The sequence below is a fragment of the Arachis hypogaea genome, chromosome 18 (assembly GCF_003086295.3).
Source record: "Arachis hypogaea cultivar Tifrunner chromosome 18, arahy.Tifrunner.gnm2.J5K5, whole genome shotgun sequence".
Taxonomy (NCBI): domain Eukaryota; kingdom Viridiplantae; phylum Streptophyta; class Magnoliopsida; order Fabales; family Fabaceae; genus Arachis; species Arachis hypogaea.
In genome coordinates this window covers 122,581,899-122,601,702 of record NC_092053.1, presented here as the reverse complement: position 1 = coordinate 122,601,702, position 19,804 = coordinate 122,581,899, and the positions used below count along the sequence as shown (strand labels likewise).

The following is a 19,804-nucleotide window of genomic DNA, read 5'->3' as shown; positions in this document are numbered from 1 at the left end:
TTTAATAATACAAAATTTTTGAATAAATTATTAATTGATATTATATAGAATTTAAATAATAATTTTTTTTGCAGGCTATTAGGAATTTGTTGCTCAGGAAACTCGATCTGCCAGATTTTATTGATTCCCATCTTGTGCAATTGCTACCAGAAATGCACCTTTATATTTTTCGTATAGGTGCGTGCCATTAACCTGCACTAGTGGCTTGCAGTGTCTGAATACTACAATACACGAATAGAAGTTCCAAAAAACGCGGTGCAGAACTCTTACACCTTGAACCTCCTCACTCTCACGGTAAACGGGGAGCGTTTTAATTTGAACACGAGACCTTGGCATCTTCACCGTCATTGCTTTCAACCATACTGGCAGAGTCTGGTAAGAAACTTTCCAATCACCGAAGACCTTTGAGACAGCTTTCTGCTTTGCCAACCAAGCCTTGCGGTAACTCACAGTGTAGTTGAACCTGGATTGAACTTCTACAATAACAAACTTCACCTTTATCGAGGGGTCTGTTTCGACCAACGGCCTAATGGCATCTGCAATTGTGTCCGAGTCCAACTTGGCATGATCTTGTGAAATCGTGTCCATGGTGCACGTGTGCTTACCATTGTATCTCCTGATCTCCCAACTAGTTTTTTTTCGAATCAAGATAGCTCGGATAAGCCAGTCGCACCCTGCACCATACCCCTTGCATTTCGCATAGAATGCCTGCGGCTCAGATTCATACACAGTGTAATCAATTTCTCTAGAGATGATGTAGCTTTTAGATATCACCGAATCTCTCGAACCAAATTTCATTCCGACACTAAACTCGCCATCTTCCGCCGCAGCGTTGCCTTCACCTACGACATGCGCATCACCATCAGTCAGACAAGGAAAATAAAATAAGCACTATAGGAAACTTGAGTTAATAATCATAACATACCCGTATTCGCATACTCAGGAAATTTCGGGGCATGCATGGCTTCGAGATCTAGAGTTCGCATAAAAGACGGAACACCAAACGAGTGCTGGCTTACAATCGCATTCACTTCATTTTGCACCGCCAGATTGCCTGCCAAGTCTCCGTCATCGTTTTCGTCATCGACTTCATAGTTAGCTTCGAATTCCTCTTCACTGTCATTATTATCTTCTTCCCAATCTATATTCTCGAGCTCATCAACATTGACCTCCTCGCTGACCGCGCCCAACCCTGACTGCTGTTCGAACTCAACGTACAGCTCTATCATCGGCACATGAAATCGGGTTTGTTGATAAATACATAATATCTGCTGCATACTGGCATCGTCAGTGATGTGCATCATTTGAAACTGTATCAGCCCATCAAATACTTGTACATGATTTCTGTATAAAATGTTGCTCACCCTTTTCGAAATATGGCTTTGAATGTTATTACAAAGACCATTTTACAACTCGACAAAACTCATGGTACATGGAATAGCAAATGACAAGGGACATTCACAAACAAAAGTCACTCCTTCATGTGTGTTTGGTATAACCTCACTGTTATAATATACTCGCAAATTTGCAACACCTTCCATAACTTCAGCTTCAACTAACTCTATTTTTTTGACACAGTTAATTGTCAAAAAAGCACACTATTAAGGACTTTATGCAAGAAAGAGTAAGAGGAGAAGTGAAGATGAAGATGAATGAAACTGGACTTTGTATAAACAAAGCTGTGAATTTGAATATTATTTTGTGTACAAAACGCAACCTGCGTTTTGGGACTTCCAAGAAAAAGTTTATGACACTCACAAAACGCAACCTACGTTTGTGGGCTTCAAAAATTTTTTGACTTTTCTAGTTTCAAAAACACAACCTGCGTTTAGTCTAAAACAAAAATAAAAAAAAATCAAAATGACAAAACATAACTTACGTTTAGTGTATTTCAAATTTAAAAAAAAATTAACAAGTTCAAAACGCAACTTGCGTTTTAGTTCTTACACCATAGCAGTGCAATGTTTTTGCACACGTCTTTTTTTTTTGTGAGAAAAGGGGGGTTAAAACCCCAAACAAGAATTAGGAACCTCTAAATCTAAAGTTGCCATTTATATCAGTAGCTAAGGCCTGAAGCGTGTCGGGAGGAGGCCTGTCAAAGAGATGAATATCCAAAGGGAGATTTTGTCCTTTCTTAGCAAAAGAGTCTGCCACAGTATTGGCCTCTCTCAATGTATGATTCCAAACAACATGTTGTAATCTGCTTGCTAAGATATTAATGTCTTCCAACAAAGGTCTCACGGGGTGGGAAGCTGAACAGCCTTCCTTGATGAAATTGATTGCTGACCAGGAGTCGGACTCTATAATGATATGTTGAAAATTTTGAGCAATAGCAATCTGAAGACCTTTGACAATGCCCCACAATTCTGCATGTGTGATAGAACAACTACCCAAATTGCACGAGAACCCCAACATGTACCTACCCAAATGATTTCTGAAAATACCTCCACAAGCTGCATTATTATTCTCACAAAAAAAAGGATCCATCAATGTTTAGCTTGATACAATGTTCTGGCGGGAGTATCCAATGAATCAATTGATTATTGTCCTTCCTAATCCTTTTCATAGAGTACCGAAACTTCATGGTGCCCAAGATTTCCTCACTTCGCACTCTAATTGCTCTAGCCGCGACCGTTGGCCTCACTCGATTCCCTTAAAAAATAAGGGAGTTACAATAGAACCAAAGGGATGAAACGGATACTCCAAATTTACAAGCCCAGTCACTTCTCGCTGATAGGTTCTGAGCCAACCAATCCTTGATACTCAGGTTGAAAAAGTCGGCCACAACCTCATGTGGCTTCAAGAGGCTCCACATGCACTTGGCATAGGAGCAATCTCTGAGGACGTGTAAGGTGCTTTCTTCCTCACGGTTACACCTGGAGCAGTTGGCTTCCGTTGCTAGATGCCTTCTCCTTCTTTCCACATTTGTTAGAGTTGCGTCATTAGAAACCAGTCACATGAAGGAACGAATTCTCTCCGGACCGCCCCACTTCCAGATTAATTTGAAGATTTTGTCCGGGTCATTGTGCTCATCGTGGAGAGAGTTATAAGCCGATTTAAGGCTAAAAGTTCCATCAGAAGTTGGAGCCCAAGCAACAGAATCATGACCTTTCCAAGGGGAAGGAGGAGACAAAGCTCGAATTTTTCCCACGATAGGGTCAGGGAGCCATTCCTTTAGTTTATTCTCGTCCCAATGACCTGAAATTGAAAAGAAATCAGTTAGAAACACATTTAACTCAGATTCCGTTAATATCTTATCAGAATATTGGGTTAATATTCCAAGGTTTGGCACCCAATTATGCTGCCAAAACTTTATGCTAGAGCCATCTCCAATACGCCAAATATGGTTCTTTTCAACCCCTTTCCAAGCCAAGCATATCCCTTTCCAAAGATTCGAGGACTTGTTCTTCCTTTCGACCCTTGGGAGCAGGTCACTACCACAATTATATTTGGCCCTGATCACCCTTGCCCAAAGCGCGTCCTTCTTCTCCACAAGACCCCAGCCATTCTTCATCATGAAAGCTTGATTCACATCACGAGTATGACGAATACCCAGCCCTCCCGAGGCTTTCGGTTTGCTAATGAGATGGATTTTTCTAGAGTGCTCTGCCTCTCCCCAAAGAAAATCCCTGCATTTACAATCAACCAAGTTACTAGTAGAAACTGGTATAAGAGCAGTTTGCATAGTATAACTAGGAATGGAAGATAGAACAGATCTCACCAGGGTAGCTCTTCCTGCTAGAGACAAGGATGAGGCTTTCCAACTATTTTATCTCAAGTTCATCTTGTTAATAATGTCACTATATGTATTTTTTGAAACCTTAGAGTGTATGAGAGGAACACCAAGATACTTTCCCAAATCATCGGTTCTGGAAAACTGCAGGGTGTTGCTTATCTGACTCCTAACATGATTGCCCACATTCCTAGAGAAGAATACGCGCGTCTTATCATTGTTGACCCGTTGACCGGAGCTATTGCAAAAGGCTTCAAGAACCCTATTAATAACATCTGCTTGATCCATAGTTGCTTCTGCAAAGAGAATCAAATCATCAGCGAAGCAGAGATGAGAGAGATTGATGGGCTTCCAAAAGCCGTGTTCCACTGCAGCACTAATGAGTTGCGAGAGCCTTTCCACGCAAAGGACAAAGATGTACGGCGAGATGGGATCACCCTGCCGAATACCTCTTGAAGGAGAGAACTCATCCAAGGCTTCCCCATTCCAGAGGACCCTCATCCTGGCAAAAGAAATACAACTGTAAACCACAGAAATGAACTGAGAAGGCAACCCAATATCACCAAGAGTATCTTCAATGAAATCCCATTTAAGTCTGTCATAAGCCTTCTCCAAATCAATTTTAATCGCCATCCAACCTTTCTGACCTTTTTTATTCCTCATAGAATGAATAACTTCTTGAGTAATGATAATATTATCAGAATTTTGCCTCCCCGGGACAAAACTGCATTGGGTAGGTCTCACTAATTTTTCCATTACCCTTCGAAGCCTTCGGGCCAGAATCTTGGTAATTACCTTGTACGAGACATTACATAAACTGATGGGTCGCATTTGCTTAAGATTGGTGACAGGCTCCACCTTGGGAATGAGAGTAATAAGGGTTTCATTCAGCTCTCCAATGTCCTGGGGGTGAGCAAAAGCATTTTCAATCATCCTGCATAAATCCGATCCTACCAGGTCCCATTTGTTTTGATAAAAACCTGCCTGAATACCATCTCTTCCAGGTGCTTTGAAACTACCCATACTAAAAAGGGATTCCTTAATCTCCTTATGGGAAACATTGCAACCAATCATCAGTCTATTTTCATTGCTAAGTACCGGAAAAGCACCATTTAGAACAAAGGGAATATTAGGGAGGTCATCACAATAAAGCTTGCTGTAGAAATCTGTAGCCATCGCTTCAAGATTAGGATTATCATGTATCCAATTACCTGCTTCATCTTGCAAGGCAACAATCTTGTTTCTCCTCCTTCTGGCCATAGTAGTGCCATGAAAGTATTTTGTGTTTCTGTCTCCAAACTCAATCCATTTACATCTAGATTTTTGAAATCATAACATCTCTTCTTGAGAAAGGAGCTCTTCATACTCTTTCCAAAGAATACCCTGGAGATTTTCCAAATGAGGATTATGGCTCACACTCATAGTATTCATGATACCTTGTAATCTCCTTAGAATTCTATTTTTCCTTCTAAAAATGTTCCCAAAAACGGTAAAATTCCAAGTTCAAAGGGAATCTTGAAAGTTACCAATTCCTTGGGACCAGTTGCTATCTATTCTCCAATTATTTGTGACCATATTATTAAAATCAGAATGAGATATCCATGAGGCTAAGAATCTGAATGGTCTCCGTCCTCTGTTGGGAACAGGTTCAGTAGAGAGTTGCAGGTATAGCGGAGCATGATCCGATTTTAACATTGGCAAGTGCTTCATCCTCGCATCAGGAAATCGAATTTGCCAATCCATGTTGCTCGGACCATGATCAAGTCTTTCAACCAAGTTTCCTCTCTTCCAAGTTTTTGCACACGTCTATTCCATGGTTTAACACGTTATCCCTTTCCATAAAAAAAAAAAAAAAAAAAAAAAAAAAAAAAAAAGCCTAAAAACATAGGTATCTTTTTATCCAAGACAATTTTATTCTAAAATTTAAGATTTTGTGTTAAAGTCAAATTCAGGTATTTTTGATGGAGTAAGCACAATATTCTCCTGAAGTAGTAAAGAACGTATTTTATTTTATAAAGAGTAAAGTATATTTTTTGTCTCTAAAATTTGATAAAAGTTTTAAAAATACTCCTAACTTTTATTTTGTTTCAATTTTATCCCAAAAGTTTTCGATTTGTATCAAATATACCCCTGACAGTTAATTTTTTAAATAATTTAAAACCGATTCAACAATTTTATAAGAACAACTTTTTAACACAAGCAAATTAAGCATAATTTTCATATATTATTGTTAGATTTGTCTTAATTTTTTTGAAAATTTAGCTGTCAAGGGTATATTTGATGCAAATCGAAAACTTTTCGAACAAAATTGAAACAAAATAAAACTTATGGGTATTTTTAAAACTTTTGCCAAACTTCAAGGACAAAAAATATACTTTACTCTTTCAAAAAAAAATTGGGAGAAAATATTTATTATATTAGTGCTACTAATGAAGTACTCACATGAATTAACCTAGATTTGCATCTTACTCTTACATAAAGATTACTCTTCTCACTAATCTATATCATAAACAATACATTTAATAGGAAAAATGAAGAAGGAACAATATTCAACATGGAGAATAGTAGAATAATACACAAGGTTTTAATCTGAGAATCATGACCCTATGTTGCTATAGCTAGTTAATCAATAATCAATAATCAATAATCAATAATCAATTCACTCAATACATCCCATTCCCAAGCAGAAAATTGAGCTATTGATACAGCTGCTACTGGGAATCTCAAATTAACACAATAAAGGATTCAGAATTTAGAAATTTAGAATTTCTTTTTTCTTGTTTATTCAGCTACTACTAGGAAGCTCACAATAACAATACCTAATCAAACCTTTAGCATGAATGACATTTATTTACAAGATAGGCGCATATTCAATGTGATTTCATTGCTTGGAACCTTGGCATCATACCCTTGTAACATCTGCGGCTCGGGATGGCGAAATTTGTGCCCCGGATTCGAGTTTCTTTATTAGCAACTTCCCCCAAAGACCTTTATTTCCAGCTATTTCTCGTCTCTAGTAGACTGTTGTAAGAAAACATGTTGTAAATTAAGGTCCATCTTGTTGAACAAGAGATTTGCAACTGCTCTATCAACAATGTTTGTCTCTGATTCCATTGGTTCCTTTTCCTCAGACCTAAACATAATGTTGTAACCACTTGAAATTTGCTTGGACAGAGATAAAACATTGTTCAATATGGAGACTACCATTATCCAGAATAGTTTTTATTGTTTATCACCACTACTCTACTCTGATCATGGTTTTAAATTGCAGCTACGGTTGCGGGGGCACTGTGGACAAAAAATTGTGGCAGAACATGATAGTGCTGCAATTGCTGCTGCAATGCCAATGCAGTGAACACCACAACAGCAATTTTTCAGCCACAATTGCGCCTATGCACAACAATTTAAAACCATGGTTCTAAATTTACAATTAAACCAAATTGTCATCATATCAGGGTTTTTTTTTTTTATCAACTATTAAATAGAATAATAATTCGAAGGTAAAAAAAGAATGAAAAAGATAAAGCTCAATCATAGTTCATGCTGAACACTTAAGTACCTTACCAAGTGTCTTTTTAACGAGTTTCACTTATGTCTTTTATTCAATTAAAAAGAAAAATGTAAAAGTAAATCTCTCTATGTTTTGGATATACCTTAAATGGTTGGCAGATGATAACATCATGAATTTAAGGCGTACAAGAACATAACAGAAAGGCAGAACAAATCAAATACCTCTCGGTTAAACCGTGAACTGCCTGTGGTATTGCCTTTACCATATAGAGATCTTGATTCTGATTCTCTCCTGCAGCCTGTTGTTTTGTATTTCGGGCAAGACGGTTCAAAGCATCTCGGAAACAAATCCGTGTCTTCTCATTGAACTGGTCATAGCAAAAGGAAAACAAAACAAATCAGCAACATGCATTATTCATTATTTCATCCGATCAGACGCCATTGATTTCGGTTTGATCATCTTACCTGCACAATAACTGTCTCAAGATTCTGAAGTATAGATTCCTCAAGAGAGAACTGCTCATCCATGGTCTCATCTCTACTGCACCACTCGAAAGCATCCAACTCCTCGAACATAGGTTCCTTGAAGAGAAAGAGATACAATTAGTTGCTTAAAGCCTTAAAGTGAAATTATGTAAATATGATAAACCATACATATATTCTCTTTTCTCTACTGTCTATACCAAGAAGGATGGAACATTCATTTAAGTACATCGCAAGTGGCAAGGGATAGGTCAGACAGTGCAAGAATATTTGTATTCTCAGCAAAAATCAAAGATCGAAAAGATGTCTTGAAAAGAGAATAATCTTAACTCTCTGTCTCAAATCATAGCTTCTCCAAGCATGAAAATATGAATGTGATATTCAACATTGGAAAACACAATGCCTTTAAATTTTCAAGTACATAGGTGCAGTCATAGAATCTTGGTTGAACATATATGAATATATAAAATACAAAAAGTACTAGAGTGGCATGTATTTAACCCAAACTACTGCAAAACAATTAATAAACAAGTGTGGTACCCAAATTACCAAATGAAACATCATTTTGCTAACAAAATTACCATGGAAACATAAAAATTCAAATCCTTAATAGAAACTTTCCTCTCTTTGGGTCAATTTGTCAAATAAGTATAAGCCATTTGGGTATACTAGGAAAATATTTGTTCTTCCATTCGAGTCAATAATTTCTATCTCATCAAGCAAAGTGTTAGAACACTTTTCAACTACAAGTCAAGAGGTGATTATCACCTCTACATCGAGACAATCCTTAGATTCTGAGTCACATGGAACAAACGTTGAAGCCTCAAAATCTTCCTGCAATTGATCTGTTGAAAAGAAGCATATTTTTTCAGGTATTTTGTTCAAGTGTTCATCCACATATAATAGATAACTTTCAAAGTTACTTGATACATTAAATTAATATCTAGTAAAGAATCATCACCAGGTATATTGCAGCAACATTTTTCAGGGCACAAGAAAAAGGACTTCTGTGAGTTTTCAACACAGGGAGGACCTTCAAATAGAGAATCCCTGCAATATGCAAAATAAGAGATGATGCTGTAAGAAAACAAATAATCATTTCGAACTGAATTTCTGTCCTATCATAATCAAGTGAACATTGAACGTCTCTGTCGAGTTACATGTGATAATGCAATGAGAAGTGAAAAATTAAAGCCTTTCCACAACAGAATGATTAAGGAAAATGGGAGCTCTTACCATGCCATAACAGGTTCATGCTTATACAGTTCTGGGAACCATAAGTATGATTGTGTTAGTCCACATTGGCTCCCAGGATAAAGATAAATTTGGCGAAATTTGGAATGCAACAAAAACACCACAGAGCAATTCAATTTGAACTAGTTAAAGCATGTCACAGAATCTAGATGATTAGTCCCAGAGGTTACGCTTATACACAAAAATGTCATCAATCTGTTCAAAACTTGATAGGTCCTGAAGCTCATAATTAGGCTCGTTGTGCGAAAATGCCATTTGTTGAAAACGTTGTGGTCCACATACACTTGAACTATCCTGCTGAGAAGGTCCAAGATCAATCTTTTCAATGAAATATTTATCAATGTAAGTGAGTTCCACCTCTCTTGCATTAGGTGCACTTAATTCCCATCTCGACCAATTCTCTGGTGAACATGCATTGAATAAATCTTCATCTTTGGGAAGAATAAAATCATTAATCCCATGACCATCGTAGCAATCCATAACAAATACTCTGTAGAGTGTTCATAAGTGCAAATATTAGCCAGTTAAAAAATTGTCATTATAAATGGAATCATGAAAATATGGACTTCTAGTCTCCAAAAACTTGTGGCACTGACAATCAAAACCATAAAAGAAAGGTTTTAATTATTCTGTTAGTCCCTATAGTTTCACTGAATTTTCAATTAAATCTCTATACTTTTTTTCTTTTCGATTGAGTCTCTATACCATATCAAATTTTGTAATTAAATCTCTACCGTGATAAAAACACTAGAATTAACGGAATATTCCGTTAAGCAAAACGAATATGCCTAATACTTGACTGAATATTCTATATAGTTTAACAGAATATTCCGTTAATTTCAACGTTTTTGTCACGGTAGGAACTTAGTTACAAAATCTGATATGGTGGAACTTAGTTACAAAATCTGATATGGTGGAACTTAGTTACAAAATCTGATATGGTATAAGGATCTAATTGAAAAGAAAAAAAAGTATAGGAACCTAATTGAAAATTCGATGAAACTATATAAACCGACAGAGTAATTAAACCTAAAAGGAATTAATGCGCAAGCGGCTCCTACTAAAGCGGGATTTTTGGGGCATTTTGTCAAATGTTCATATTTGGAGGATCATAGGTGTATTTCTTTCTTTCGTGTACTAAATTATAAAACACCATAAATCCTATGTTCCTTCTACTTGCTAAATATACAAATTTCATTATCAAAGCTACAAGATTTCATCTCTAGTCATAGGAAAAGGTAACAGACTCCAACTTTTAGAACCCAAAAAGTCATGAATGTAAACTTAATTGGGTATACTTGATAATTTTGGATTAAGCTAGTTATATAACATTCTTATAAAAAATTTATATTTTTATGATAGATCCATCACTCTATTCTTTTTTATGTTGAAAATTATTAAATTAAAAATATGTTTCATGAAAAGCTTACACTCCAAAACGTAGCACGATACTCCATTCATGATAGTAAAACAGAGAATCAAGGTTTAAAAACTAAAAATCTTTGAACCGAATTCAAAAGCAAACAACAAAAGGAAACGAATGGAAATAAAAATGACAGAATAAATCAAGGGGGAGAAAAAAAACAAATTAAGAGAAAATCGATGAAACAAAAAAACCTAAAAACCACATAACTCTCCTATCGTCATAATTTCCAAAGAATCCTCTTTGAACAGAAAACATATTTTAAATATAAGATTGATTTCAAAGGCTTACCCGCAGAAAATGATAGAAAATAAAGAGAACTATAGTTGATGAAAGTTGAAAGCTAATAGAGACAGCTGAAGAAAAGAGTAGTGTCAGCAATGAACTTCAGAGTGTTTTCAGTACGCAAAACAGAGGCGGCTCTGGTTTTGGGGACTAGCTACGGTAACTTGTAAGAATTTTTTAGGCACATATATATCAAAAGTCGAAGGTTGAATTAGGAAATGTTCAATTGTTTTTTTTTATTATTATTAATAGGATATGACAGTATGACACAATATAGGAAATGTTCAATTTTTTTTATTATTATTAATAGGATACGACACAATATAGGATGCACAGCCACACGAATTTAATATATATATATATATATATATATATATATATATATATAATATTTTTTAAATAAATTATAATAATAGTTTAATATTAAAATATAAATTAATTTTTTAATTATATAAAATATTTAAAATATTTTTATTTTAATAATTAATAATATATATTATTTTTAAATTTATTTTATAAATATATATTAAAAATAAGGTTAGACATATTAATACATGATGGTATTTAAATGTGTGTCCAAATATATTTAAAAAAAAATATTTTTTATTAAGATATGGTTGGACACAGAAAATGTGGTAAATTAGCAAAGTCTTCGTACTTCTTAATCAAGTCTATTCCTAAAATTTTTTAATGGAATATTTTAATTTTTAATAAATTTTAATTATTAAATTAATTTTTAAATTTTTATTTCGTTAAATAAATAAATTCTCATAACAGATTATTTACTAAATAAAAAAATTTATATTAAAATTTTAAAAGATTTTAGAAACTGATATCTTTTTATCAAATAAATTATGTGAGTCAATTTGTCTAATATTTTATTAAAATTTGACATAAAAATTGATATATCTAATAAAATAAAATATTAAAAATTAATTTAGTAATTAAAAATTGTAAAGGTTTAAACTGTCCCACACAACCTTTTTCGAAAACTACTTTGGTATATTAATTTTTTTAAGGAACGAATATAATCTTCTTTCTCTACTTTTTTTTATTATTATATTTTTATATAAATATATTTTAAAAATTACTGAACATGTGTTATATTGTCAAATCAGTATATTTTGTTTAAATTTTTTATTATCAATTTAAGTTATGATAACAATCTTAAATATTAAAAATTGTGTTATTTATATTACTTTTAGTACACTTTTTATATTTATAATAAACATGAATTATTTTTAGAAATTCTTTTTATTTTAAAACGATTTAAAATATGATAGAAGTATAGTTTTTTTATATATATTTTTAAATGAGTAATGTTATATATTCAAGTCTTTTTATGAATTAAGTTTAATTAAGATAAGACTTAAAATAATGCTATTGATAACTAATTTTTATTAATATTAGACTAATTTGATTAAACTTGATTAATAAAAAAATTTGGATATATAGTATTTTTTTTTTAAAATTATATTTTATTTGTATATATTTGTATTGTAAGAATATTTGAGGCCAATCAATTTTTATTTATAAAATAAAAATAACAAAATGAGAAGTACATTATATTTAAGAAGCACATGGTAACTGGTAGTGCCGTAGTGCTAAGATGTGCAAAGTATTCATTTTCTATTTCCATCTCTATCCCTATTCCCTAAAAGGGTTAAAAAGCAGGAAACACTTCTAAGAAAACCAAAAGGCGAAAGACAGGGACTTGTTATATAGTTTGTGGCAGAGAATGCTTTGGTTCTGAGACTTGTGGCCTCAAAGCGCTCTACCTAAATCTGTAATCTCAGTGGCACACGTTGCAATATTTCGTCATTGTCTCATTGACTCATTCATTGCTACGTAGGTTGTTTTCATCGCAATCTCTTATATTCAAAATTCAAATTGAAATAGTTTTTTTCCTCTTTTGGGAAATACGCATTCTATTAAGACAAAAGAAATTTAGGGATAAAGTTTAAGGATGAGATATTAAATGTTTAACTAATCATTAATTTTCATGGTATTTAATAATAATCATTAAATGGCATAACTTAGGGATAAAGTTTAAGGATAAGATATTTTTATGGTATTTAATAATTTTTAACGAGTTATAACTCAAATGACATAGTCTCTTCATACTTATTTAAGAGATTGCGAATTTGAGTCTCTTTATCTTTGGTAAAAAAAAAAAAAAAACTAATCATTAGTTTTCATGGTATTTAATAATACAGAAATTCTTCGCATACAAGCGATTAAGGCTTGTAAGCCTTACAAATCCAATTAAAACTAACGCTCAAAACGCGCTTCGAACCGTTCTTCTTCCTCTTTGTCTTCTTCCTCTTCGTCTTCTTCTTCTTCTTTTCTTTCGTTTCTTGCCTTCTCTTTCTCCTTCTTCTTCTTCTTGCTGCACGTTCTTCTTCCTCTTCCTCTTCTTCTTCTTCTTCTTCTTTTCTTTCGTTTCTTGCCTTCTCTTTCTCCTTCTTCTTCTTATTCTTCTTGCTGCACGTTCTTCTTCCTCGTCTTCCTCTTCTTCATTTACGTGATTTTCTCTCTGTTTTCTTTCTTCGTTGTTCTCGATTTCCATTATTTTTTGACATCAAGCTCTGAAATCGTTTTTGAAGAAGAAGAAGCAGCAGAAGATAAGGAGGAGAAAGAGAAAGAGTTCTGAATTATGCATAAGGTGTACTTCAACGAATTTTGGGTGTATTTCTTAAATCCTTTGGGTGTAGTTTTGTAATCCTTTGGATGTATTTCTGTAATCTTTTGGGTGTATTTCTATAATCGTTTGGGTGAATTCCTGTAACCGTTTGGGTGTATTTCTGTAATCCTTTGGGTGTATTTTTGTAATCGTTTGGGTATATTTCTGTAATCGTTTGGGTGTATTTCTGAAGTTCCATTATCTTCAAAACGATTTCAAAGCTTGATTTCAGAAACCATGAAAATCGAAGAAGAACGAAGAGGAAGAGGAAGAGGAAGAGGAAGAAGAAGAAGAAGAGTCGTTCATAATACATGGTGAGTGTAGCGCTTGAAAACAGGAAACGGTTGAATAACGCATTAAAAGGCCCGTATGTGTAGCAACTTGTAAGACTTATAAGTCAAAAAGACTTGTATGTGTAGCAGGCCTCTTAATAATAATAATAATAATGGAATATGATTTTTTTTTCTTTTAATAGTTTCGTCCATTGTAGTTTGATTCTTCTTGTGGCCATAATTTTAATTTGATTTTAAGGGTTTTTATTAATAAATTATACATTTCTAAATCCAAATGAATCTTAATTAAACTAATAAATGAATCGAAATTATGTAAGGAATAAAAAATTTGGTCAATACTTATCAGCAGCATCAAGTGAAACTCAATTAATTCACAAATGGACCAAAATAAACTAAAAAATAAATTGAAATTTTTAATGATGGCATAAAAAAATCAGAACCAATAAAGATGTTAGCAAAATATTAGTGTTGTTAGTGATGACAATAACAAAAAAAAAGGATAAGTACAATTTTGGTCCTTAAAGTTTTGTGCCAGAATCGAAATCGTCCATCTTCTAATTTTGGATTTAAAATCGTCCTTAATGTTGCATTTGTATTTAACTTCGTCCTTAAAATTTTTTTCGGACATAAATGCCCTTTTCATCGTTAGGGTAGTTAGAAGAATAGTTATATAAAAATAAAGGTAATAGCAATATAAATGTATATGTTAACCCCCAAAAATAAGGGCAAGTTGTTTGAATCTGGAACTGCTGCCGACACCACCGTCGCGCACGTCGTGGAGGGAGAACGCCATGGCTGCCGAAAGCTCAATCTCGTCTCGAAGCAAATCTTCCTCGCATGGTAGGTTGCTGCTCTGTTTCCATGGTGAGAGGCCGGTGATGCGAACCTCGGGGACGAAGGAGAACTATGGGCGCAGATTCTGGGGCTATGTTTACTATGGGGTTTGTTTTTCTTTCTTTTCTTCTGAGTTGAGTTATTTGGGTTGAGGACTGGAGAGTGAAGACGGTGATTATGTGTAGGTGCATGAAGGCTGCAACTTCTTTCGTTGGGCAGAGCCAGAGACAGAGGTGGAAAACCCAAAAATTACAAGGATGAAGAAGAAGGTTGCCTCCCTGAAATCAAGGACGAAAGCGGCAGAGTGGAAGTTAATGGTCGTTGCTCTGTTAGGGTTTGTTGGGTGGGCTAGGTTCCTATATCTGCTACTGCAGAATTTTTCTATGTCTAGGCCTAAGTGTGTAATTCCCTTGAACCTGGTATGAAAAAGGTATTTGGGTATGATGCTGCTGTTGTTGTTGGTAAATTCTTTTAAGGTTGGTTTTGTTGAATGTGGTTTGGTGAAAAGTATTTTGATGGTAAGTTATTAGGTGACAATTATGTACCTGTTATGAATGTGTTCTGTTGAATTGGTTCTCAGCATGTATAAATGACAATTATGTATGCATGGTTGGTTGTTGTAATGTGAGTTTGATTTCTGCTTGGTAAATACCTGTTTTCCACTACTGACTAGTTTCCTAACAATATAACAAACTTGAATCAAAGACAACCTCAACTGAATATGGTAAATGTCATAGTAACATACATAATAAAAAGTATTTCAGACACAGAGGTAATCCCAAAAGGGTTGGCTGGTCCAATCCAGCAACCAAGTACAACACACATAGATGCTCATAGGCAAAATATCACCAAAAAAAGGAGCTAACAAGTCACACTGCACTTTTCTAGCAAAGTTCACAGAAACATAACCCAAAATAAGACAACATGCATAAAATACAATCATGACAATAGGATGCTAATTTTTCCATTTTCCTTTTCCTAAAGCATTTTCCATTTCCTTGGAGACAACTTTGCCATTAACTTCAGTTTCTTTGGAGAAATGTGAGGTGCTCCAGAGAGCCTGGCAGAGAAGTGACCAACAGGTTGGTTTGAAGATGTGGAAAGGGTAGGCTGAGATGAAGGAAGAGTTCTAGTGGCTGGCTGTGATGAGGATGAAGGAGGTGCTAAACTTGTTGGGCTGGCAACCTTGTTGGGATGTGGAGCAGGTTGGGTTGAGCACTTGGGCTTAGTAGTCCCCTTGGGCCTGCCTCTAGGCCTTTTTGGCTGTGCTGCATTGTTGGATTGGGCTGCAGATGGTGGCTGTATTGCTGAAACAGCTTTTCTCTTGACAGATTGCTTGGGATTGGGCTGGGAAGAGGCAGTCTTCCTTCCTCCATTGGCAGCTAGATGGTTTGATTTGGTGCTTCCCTTCTGCTGCTTTCCTTTTTTCTTTGACTGCTGGGCCACACAAACATATACAATTTTATAATGGGATAGCAATAACATATGAGAGACCAATTAATAGAAGGAAGACAAATTAAAAATCATACCAACTCCTCAATAGGTTTAGGGCATCTGCTTTTGTTGTGCCCAACAGATCCACACAGAGAGCACCTTTGTTTCTCTCCCCTCCTTGATAGGTGAGTGCGACTGCTCTGTTCTTCATCTCCAACAGCTGCTCTCCTCTTTTTCACTGGCCTGTGACTAGGCCTTCGATAGGGGGGAGGCATAACATCAGGGTGTGCAGTTCTCTCCCAAAGATCTACTCCATTCAAGGGATGTATGATTGAGTCATAGCACCTCGTGTAAGCTTCTTTCTTATAACACCCAGCCACAAAAGGTTCTAAGTCAAGTCCCTTGAACTTTATGCAACTGATAGCATGGACACAGGGTATGCCACTCATCTGCCACATTCTACATGAACATTCATAGGATCCTAAGTCGACCGCAAACTTGTCTAAACCGTTCACCACTTCATACTTTGAGGCTGCAGACTAGTATGGCCGCCAATCCCCAGCTGACTAGATCTCTTCTCCAACCTGAATCTAATCCTAGATAAGATTGTCCCTGAATAATTATGTGCAAGTTTCCTATTTTCTACCCACCTAGTCATTAGTTTAACCCTGATTTCCTCTAACATGGTGACTATAGGCTTCTCTCTAGCATCAACAATGGCAAAATTAAAGCTCTCGGACATGTTATTAACCAATGTATCTACCTTAGAGTTATAGGTGAACCTAGATCTAGACCAATACCTAGGAGAGATAGCAATTAGGTACCTATAGGCTTCCTGATTCACAGCTTTCACCTCGGCCATGTGCCTCTCCCAATCCCTCCAGTGAGTTGCCTTAGCACACTTCCACATCAGTTTCTTCAATTGTAATCCTGGAAACCTTTTTCTGAAGTTGCTGTACAAGTGTCTCACACAGAACCAATTATCCACACCAGGTATAACCTCCTCATATGCTGGCAACAAACCCTGCACGCATGAAATCAAGGAAATTGTAATTAGGGAGAATTGAATGGATGTCACTCATGTTGTAAAATTAGGGAAGTTTGCTTACTTTTTGTTGGTCAGACATGAAGGTAGATCTTCCCATCTTATCCAGCCCAACATCAGATGCAAGATGACTTAGAAACCAACTCCATGAGTCCTTCGTCTCGGCCTCCACAACCGAATATGCAATCGGCAGCATTTGGTCATTGGGATCCCAACCAATTTTAGTGAACAGTTGTCCTCCCTGGGGTGTCTTCAAAAAGTAGCCATCTAGGCCAATGAAATCCCTGCAATGCTGGAAACTCTACTTGCATGCTTCCAAGCACACATAGATCCTCTGAAAGATGCAGTGAGTGGTCTTGGATGATGTTGGTGCTTCATTGTCAAGATCTGGGGACCTCTGCACTTGTATGCGAACTGAGGATCATGGATTTGCCCTCATCAGCTCATGTCCATAATCATAAATTCTTTTATACTGCTCTCGGAAGGTACCCTGAATTTGATCAAGTGCAATATGCTTGGTCTTAGTGGCCAATGATTTAGTGACAGTCAAGTTCCATTTCTTCTGTGCCTTCGAAACCAACTCCCTTATTTTTACCTTCGAATTTGATTCAACCTTCTTCTTAAACGCCTTGCCGAGCCATTTCGAGTGTAAGATCCCACCCTGTGTGCTTGTGTGCATTTGTGTGTCAAATTCATGCTGCGTAGCTGCCAAGTTTCCTCACCTCTGATTTTTGCAGCATACACCCAAAAAGGACAATCACCCGAACAAACAGCCCTAACCCTCTACAAATCACACTTCCTAAACCTGATTGACCTTGCCGTATGCACAGCATAAGCAGTTACAGTGTCCTTGAACTCCTCCCGAGATGCATACACTGTGCCAACTTCCCATTTGTATTGACTCATATCTTTCTGAAGCTTGTGAACTGGAAATATGAAACCCTCATGCTCCGAATCAGACCCATCAGCCCCAACCTGGTGATCGAAATCTAAGTCATCACTGTCTCCTCCCTTATCATTTTCAAACTGCTCAGTTGCTCCAGCATTCTTTTTCACAGCCCTAGGTTTTTTACTCATCACATTCACATGTTGAAACCCACTTACCTCAGGATCAAGCTCATCATCACTATCAGTAAAGTGCACATCATCTTCACTATCGTCCTCTTCCCCAGATAGATTATACTCCGAATCGAGACTGTCACTGTCACTAGAGTTATCATACTCAACTTTATTGTCGTCCTCTGCCCCAGAGTAAACAGCAAATGGTTCAGATTGCTTTCGCCCCTCATCTACTCCACCATACAAAACTAGCTCTTGCCCCTCACTAATGTCACCCATCCCATCTTTATCCCCAACATCAATGTAGCCATCATCAGGAAACATCTCTTCGTCCTGAACCTTATGGACAACATACAACTCTACATGGTCTCTCAACTCTGCTATTCGACACATCTCAATGGAATCCGCATCAGTTTTAAACAATTTCAGATTTTTCTCCATGTCTTCAACAACTGGATCCTTGAACCACAATGATGGGATATTCTCCTCGATGTAACCAAGTTGCTTTAGCTCAGCATACGCTTCAAATACAGACCACCGATCACCATCAATCTCTTCTATCACTGTTGTTTCTCCTCCCACATATTCTAATGGACCGTTCTTATATGTAAACCATCCTCCATGGTAGACCTTCACTTTAAAATAACCCATCGTCTTCTACAACACCCTGAAACAGAGTACAACAACACATAGACATTCATAAAAAATGATAAAACACACGCATCTTCCTATTTCACACCGATGCTAATCCCTACTCTCCACACACATGGCCTCATTCCAACGATAAACAGACCACCAAACCCTAAGTAATCTAACCCGACACTAACCACTGCAGCGAGAGCTACCATACTGAAAAGAAGGAAGAAAATCATACCTACGCAAACCCTATCAGTAATGCTTCAGCGACTCTTCACGTCCCTTCCTTCCAGTTCCTCGATCTCGCCTCCTCTCTTCAGTTTCAGTCCGTCAACATCTACGGTCCTCTCCGATTCTGGGTTAGGGCACAATGTAATGGATTTGGTTTACCAAGCGTTGTGAATAAAGGGTGCTGTAATAAACGTTAAGGATTTTTCATCTAAGTGAAGAAATCAAGCGTTTCGCGCGAAATGAAAAGGATAGAATTGTCATTAAAAAAAATTTTAATTAGAAAGGACAAAGTTAAATACAAATGCAACATTAAAGACGATTTTAAATCCAAAATTAGAAGAGGGACGATTTCGATTCTGGCACAAAACTTTAGGGACCAAAATCGTACTTATCCCAAAAAAAAAAAAGAAAAAATAAAAAAAAAAGAAGAATCTACATACACAAATTTAAAAACAAAAAAAAATTATCAAAAATACTTAGATGTATAATTAGACTGTACCAATAAAGGCTAATCCTCGTAGTTGTACTCTTCCTGGCTAATCCTCGTTGTACTCTTCCTCATATATTATCGGATTACATGAAAAATAGTTCCTTTTATAAGAAACTAGATATAATAACCTCAAGAAGTAGAGGAGCTACCAATAACCAGGCTCAGTTTCTTTTCTAAGATCCCTCTTCAATGAGCCTTCCTTGAACAATGGCCTTGATTGTCCGCCGGATATTCACACAATATTCGAACATACCAAGGCTTTCATGAAGTTGACCAATTGCAAAATGGTACATGAAGTCTCTGTGAATTATTATCCATATTTAGAGTGTTATTATTTTTCATGTATAAATTTTAGTTTTGTTATTTTTTCCATCAACTTTTGTAACCCAATAGTGGCATAACAGTTTTGGG

The 19,804-nt window shown here is 35.9% G+C and overlaps 1 protein-coding gene across 2 annotated transcripts; it reads right to left on the bottom strand.

Annotated features, from left to right (window-relative positions):
* Positions 1-6,315: 6,315 nt before the first annotated feature.
* LOC112771396 (protein LNK3) lies at positions 6,316-10,948 on the bottom strand. 2 transcript variants are annotated; one of them, XM_025816124.3, is made up of 7 exons: positions 10,695-10,948; positions 9,159-9,470; positions 8,688-8,776; positions 8,495-8,571; positions 7,709-7,825; positions 7,466-7,611; positions 6,316-6,866 (listed from the first exon to the last, which is right to left on the bottom strand). In XM_025816124.3, the coding sequence occupies exons 2-7, from the start codon at positions 9,458-9,460 to the stop codon at positions 6,734-6,736; spliced, it is 864 nt and encodes a 287-aa protein (XP_025671909.1). In that variant the 5' UTR covers positions 9,461-9,470; positions 10,695-10,948; the 3' UTR covers positions 6,316-6,733. The 2 variants fall into 2 exon arrangements, with proteins under 2 accessions (XP_025671909.1, XP_025671911.1); XM_025816126.3 differs by having other exon boundaries at positions 8,963-9,470; positions 10,695-10,873.
* Positions 10,949-19,804: the final 8,856 nt, after the last annotated feature.

Excerpts from the sequence above, each read along its gene's own strand:
- LOC112771396 (XM_025816124.3), bottom strand. The coding sequence starts at position 9,460 with ATGGATTGCTACGATGGTCATGGGATTAATGATTTTATTCTTCCCAAA. Across the intron at positions 8,777-9,158 it reads CAGATTGATGACATTTTTGT|GGATTCTCTATTTGAAGGTC; the intron begins GTATAAGCGTAA and ends TGCATATTGCAG. Across the intron at positions 6,867-7,465 it reads GTTCACGGTTTAACCGAGAG|GTCTGAGGAAAAGGAACCAA; the intron begins GTATTTGATTTG and ends CATTATGTTTAG.